General features: G+C 37.8%; 1 protein-coding gene across 2 annotated transcripts; it reads right to left on the bottom strand.

The window, feature by feature from the left end:
* Window positions 1-225: 225 nt before the first annotated feature.
* On the bottom strand, window positions 226-5,390 carry LOC109506093 (uncharacterized). 2 transcript variants are annotated; one of them, XM_073251569.1, is made up of 3 exons: window positions 4,198-5,351; window positions 3,597-3,836; window positions 226-2,695 (listed from the first exon to the last, which is right to left on the bottom strand). In XM_073251569.1, exons 1-3 carry the CDS (start codon window positions 4,504-4,506, stop codon window positions 2,651-2,653), a joined length of 594 nt encoding a protein of 197 aa, XP_073107670.1. In that variant the 5' UTR covers window positions 4,507-5,351; the 3' UTR covers window positions 226-2,650. The 2 variants fall into 2 exon arrangements, 1 of the variants encoding a protein (XP_073107670.1); XR_012138503.1 differs by having other exon boundaries at window positions 226-3,812; window positions 4,198-5,390.
* Window positions 5,391-6,182: the final 792 nt, after the last annotated feature.

Raw genomic sequence — 6,182 nt, forward strand, 5'->3', positions numbered from 1 at the left:
TAGTGGATATGGGTGACCAAATTTTTCATCACTAAAAACTTGAATTTTTGTAGTTTGGTCCTCACCTCCATCTTCCAACCCCCTGCTCGAATTTTATGGATGAGAGCCAGATAAGCCGCCTTAGCATCCCATGGTGGGATTGTTGGAAAATCAACAAAATGAAGTGGGATTTCTACTATGCTACAGCAAAACAGATGTAGAATAGAGGAAGAACAAGGGCTCATGTGAGAATAAGAAAGCTTATATTTCTAAAACAATAGAAGAGAGAATAACTTAATTTTTTTACATGAGGTACAGCACTATTTATAAGCAACGACAAGCGACTGCCGACTCTAGACTTCAACACGAACTGAAATAGAAAAGAACATGGAATACGATGTGGGCAACTACCGCATGTGTGCCCAAAGACTCAGACTACTGTTAACTAAAAAAGGATCAGGTCTAATAGACCCAAACTCTTTCAAATGGATGGTCAGATTTTGCATCAAAGTTCTTCACTCTCCCTTGATGCAAAGTTTGTTACAAGAAGAGAATCCCTGAACTTTGAAAATTTCATGTGAAGCAGTGCTTTTGTGAAACCATCTGCAACCTGATCATTTATAGAACAGCCTTTTAGCATTATCTTCTCCTCTGCCACAGCTTCTCGGATAAAAGGATGCTGGATTTCAATGTGTTTTGATCTACTGTGGAACACAGGATTTTTTGCCATTGTAACTGCAGCCATTTGTCACAGAAAATCTCTGTCCCCGACTCTTGTTTTTTATGCATATCTTTCAAAATTCTTCTCATCCATATAGCTTGACAAGCTACTGCTATTGTGGCAATATATTCAGCTTCAAATGATGACAATGCAATTATGCTTTATTTCTTTGAAGCCCATGACACTGCTCCTGATCCGAGGTCGAATATGAAGCCATCAGTGCTTTTTCTATTATCCACATAACCTGCCCAATCACTGTCAGCGAAACCAATTAATTTAGAGCAGGAAATTGATTTATACCATATCCCATAAGTACTCATTCCTCGAATATAGTGCAAAATTCTTTTAGTTGCTCTAAGATGATGAGATGAAGGTTTCTGCATAAACATTGAAACAAAGCTAACAGCAAACATTATGCCAGGTCGTGAATGAGTCAAATACAACAGCCCTCCAATCAAGACTTCTGAACAATTTTGCATTTGTCTTTGTGGTTCCATTATCCATGATTAGCTTCTCATTTGCATTCATAGGTATAGAATAAGTCTTACAATTCAGCATATTGAATCTTTTAAGCAAATCTAAAGCATATTTTTCTTGGAAAATAAATATGCCATCTTTAGTTTGCTGAATTTGGAGACCAAAAAAATAATGCAATTATCCTATATCTGACATTTCAAATTCATGCATCATGATTTTCTTAAAACTATCAATGAGAACCATAGAGAAGCCAGTGTAGACGATGTCATCAACATAAACATAAGCAATAAGAATGCCATCATCTTTGACTTTGACATATAAGGTAGGTTCACTTTCACGGCGGAGAAAATTGTTTTGTCAGAGATAAGTGTCAAGTCTATCATACCATGCTCTTGGAGTTTGTTTAAGTCCATAAAGTGTCTTCCTCAATTTGTAGACCTTTTCTTCCTTTACTTGAATGATGAAGCCCTTTGGTTGATGAACATAGATATCTTCTTCCAAATACCCATCTAGAAAAGCTGATTTCACATCAAACTGATACACAATCCATCCTTTTTGAGCTGCTAGTGCTAACATCAATCTAACAGTTTCAAATCTTGCTACAGGAGAAAATATTTCAAAAAAATCTTTACCATACTTTTGCACATATCCTTTGGCCATAAGTCTTGATTTGCATTTCTGCACACTTCCATCGGCATTGTACTTGACCCAGTAGACCCATTTCATGCCAATTGCATCTTTTCTCAATGGCAAATCCACAAGTTCCCATGTTTCATTCTTTTCAATTGCTACGATCTCCTATTTCATTAAGTTCCTTCATTCTTCTCTTTCGTTTGCCTCCTCAAATGAGCTTGGTTATGTAACCATAAAAGCAAAACTGCAAGTTTCATAAATTTTTCTTAAGAGATTTTACCTTTCTTGGAGGGGTGCTTGAGTCCAAACTTGCTTCTGCTGAACTGATTTGCTAATTTCTTATAGGATTGTTAAAATCTTCTCCAAAAACTTGAGTAGAAGGAAGTTCTTTCTGATCTGAGAAAGTGAGCTGAGGGTCTTCATACTTGAGAGAAATTTGTTGTTTACATGCATTTGACCAATTTCAGAAGCTGCCTTCATCAAAGATAACATCTCGATAAATGATTAGCTTCTTTGTCAAAGGATTATAGAATCTATAAGCTTTACTTTCACTGCTATATCCAACAATTAAAGATGTATCTTTCACTTTTCTGATCCAATTTACTTCGATTTTTAAAACTAATATGTGCATAAGTAATACAAGCAAACACCCTTAAATTACTCACCTTAGGCTTCTTTTGGTACTAAGCTTCAAAAAGAGTCATGTTCCTCATTGTCTTTGTTGGAGATATGTTGAGAAGATGGACTGATGTTGTCACTGCTTCAGTCCAAAATTCATTCGGTAGCATCTTGCCTTGTAGCATGCTCCGAGCCATCTCTACTACAATTCTATTCTTACTTTCAGCCACACCATTCTGCTCTGAAGTATGCCGCATAGTGAGCTGCCTGTGAATTCCATTTTTTTTGCAAAAAGAGTCAAAGTCATGAGATAAAAACTCTCCCTCTCTATTAGTTCCAAGAATTTTTATCATTTGCTCCCTCTCTTTCTCAACAACAGCTTTGAACTCCTAAAAATTTTCAATTGCCTCTGATTTTTGAGTTAGGAAGTACACCCAGCACACCCTAGAATAGTCATCAATAAACAATAAGAAGTATCTACTTTTATTCCATGATGGAGTATTCATTGGACCAGAAATATTAGTATGGATCAATTCTAGAGGCTTCTTAGCTCTTCAAGACTTTCCAACAGGAAAAGAAAGCTTATGTTACTTTCCATATATACATTCCTTACAAATATCATCCACACAAGTATTGGAAGGTAAACCATTTACCATAGTTTTCTAACTAAGCAACTTCAGCCCATTAAAATACAAGTGACCATACCTCAAGTGCCAAAGCCATGAATCATTTTTCATGCTAGTGACAAGTACATAATCATCTATGCATGAAAGCTCAAGGGGAAACATTCGATTTTCTGTCATATGGACTTTGATAGGTGGCATACTAGATTTCATATTTCTATGTTCACACATGTCATAATGAAACAAAACTAGAAATCCTCTTTGAATCAATTGACCAACACTCAATAGATTATGAGCTAAACTAGGTACATAGTAAACATCATAAATAAGTTTTTCAGTACTTAATTTAGTTTTTACAGCAACTGTCTCCTTGCCTTCATTCTGAACTTCTCTGTCATTACCAAGTCTCATGGTTTGCTTGACAGATTCATCAATCTCATGGAAAAGGCTTTTCATTCCAGACATGTGATTACGACACCCACTGTCCAGAAACCAAATATCTTTTCTACTCTCTTTAGGATTAAGAAAGGTAAGAAGCAAATTACCTTCTTGCTCCTTTTCTTCAGCAAAATTTGCTTATTGTTTTGCCTTTTCCCAACAGCTCTCTTCAATGTGGCCATATTTGTGACAAAAACGACATTGCTTTCCTTTGTAATTGAGCTTGAAGTTTGCTTTGTCACCATTGTCAGCTTTTTTGTGGTTCTATTAATTTGACCTTCCTCTTCTTCTTCTTCAGCCTCGGCCACGATAGCCACCTCTTCCTGCATTTCTTTGTTGAGAAGTTCCTTCACCATTTTTAGATTTGTTAGTAATTTCTACTTTGGACAGAAATGCATGCTCAATATTTTTCTCAGATGACCTATTGATTCTCTGCTCATGAGCTAAAAGGGAACCCATTAATTCATTAAGAGAACAAGCAGATAGGTCTTTAGACTCTTCAATAGCAATGACTACATGATCAAATTTTTGGGAAAGACTTCTCAAGACCTTCTCTACTACCTTTTGATCTGAAATATCCTCACCAAATATCCTCATTTGATTGATAATGACAGAAACTCTGCTGAAAAACTTTTGGACAGATTCTGAGTTTTTCATAAAAAGTGTCTCAAATTCTCTTCTAAGAGTTTGGCGTTTCACAGTTGTTACCTTGCTATCTCCATTAAATTCTTGTTTCAAGATGATCCAAGCTTCATGTGATTTGGTGGCATTTGCAATCCGAGGAAAGATAGCATTTGACACAGCTTGCTGCAGCATCAAAAGAGCTTTTGTGTCCTTCTTATAGAGTTCCTTCAACTCATTTTGTCTCTCCTCTGTAGAACCATTATCAACTAGATCCCAAAGATCTTGAGAAATGCAAAATGTCCTCATTTTGACTCTCCAAAACTCATAATTTTGTCCACTGAATATGGGTACCAGGGATTGAGAGACGTTAAGAGGAGTCATACCAGTTGCCATGATGAAAGCTCTCTAAGAAACCTTCTGTCGAACACGTTATGTGCAGGATGAATTTACCTCTCCTTTAAGCTTCAACCTTGCAAGCTTCAAACTTCAGAAGATGCTCTGCTACAGCAACACACCTCTACTTCAAGATGACACCCAGATCTAATTGAAACCTAGCTCTGATACCGCAAAATGTTGGAAAATCAACAAACTGAAGTGCACTTCTGCTATGCTACAGCAAAATAGATGTAGAATAGAGAAAGAACAAGAGCTCGTGTGGGAATAAGAAAGCTTAAATTTTTGAAAAAACAGAAGAGAGAACAACTTAATTTTTTTACATGAGACACAGCACTATTTATAAGCAACGATGTGAGATTCAGCACAAGAACTGAAACAGAAACGAACATGGAATACACGTGGGCGACTACCATATGTGCGCCCAAAGACTCAGACTACTGTTAACTAAAAAAGGACCAGGTCTAATAGACCCAAACTCCTTCAAATGGATGGTCAGATTTTACATCAAAGTTCATTAGATACCTCCAGCATCCACCCTCCAGGCTGCGAAAGTGGTGGCTATCCATCGCCAACTTAATGAGATTTGGGTACGCAGTATCAACTCTTAAGGAAGACCCCACGTCCAATGATATTTGAAATGATGAAAACTATAGGACCAGGAAATCAAGAAGTCTTCAGCAAATCGCCATCTACATGGCAAGGAACTGGGCAAAGAAAAAGTGGGAAGAATAGCCCAACTAGTTGTAGTAGTAGAGTACGGCCATGATATCCCACTCAATCGAACCGAGATGATATTAGTATCAGATAACCATGTGGCCCCAAGGACCACGCTATCAGAAGTCACTGTAGTTGCTCTCCTATAAGCACTTTCTATAAACTAGTTTGACGTATGGCTTACTTGACATCATCTGAGGATGGTCCATTAGAGTTTTTCTTCGAAAAATACAGTGATAGTGTGCTATCACTGCTATCAGGGTTTGAAGCATGAACATTTTGAAAGATGAAGCCTTTGAAGAAAGATGCCAAGCATTCAATCTAGGAAAATATTCTGTGTTGACAGTTTGGGATTTTCAACTTTCTAGCTCTCTTTACTTTTCCCTAAAATTTTTTTGAGTTGAAGATCGGATGATCCGTCTGAGAACATTGAAATATATCTATACATATGTATGTATGTATATATGTGTGTGTATATATATATATATATATATATATATATATATATATATATATATATATATGTTGCGGCCAATACCCTCGTCGCCTAGTCGCCGGAAACGAGCGCCTGCAAAAGAAGTCCGCACTGACTGGAGGTGACTCTGGCGGGGACCCTCCGACGGTCAAGTCAGAGAAGAGACTAGGCAACAGTAGACAAGAATTAAGGAGAGCTTAGCGAGAGAGAGTGAGAGCTAGAGCTAGAGAGGAGGAGGGATTCAAGGAGGTTCGAAAAGGACCTCTTATTACTGTTGCCTTCCTCGATATATATAGTGGAGCGCGGTATGGCGCCGTCATTAATGGCGCAGACAATGGAAGAATTGTCAAATCGTCGAGGACTGTCAGAGCCACCGTGAGGTTGTCAAATCACCGTGGGGCTGTCAAATCACTAGGGTTGACCCATGCCTTAAATGGGATAATACCCCAAGGCGGTTGTGCCGCATGCCGGTGTCAGGACTGGC

Source organism: Elaeis guineensis, chromosome 2 (assembly GCF_000442705.2).
Source record: "Elaeis guineensis isolate ETL-2024a chromosome 2, EG11, whole genome shotgun sequence".
NCBI classification, from domain to species: Eukaryota; Viridiplantae; Streptophyta; class Magnoliopsida; order Arecales; family Arecaceae; genus Elaeis; species Elaeis guineensis.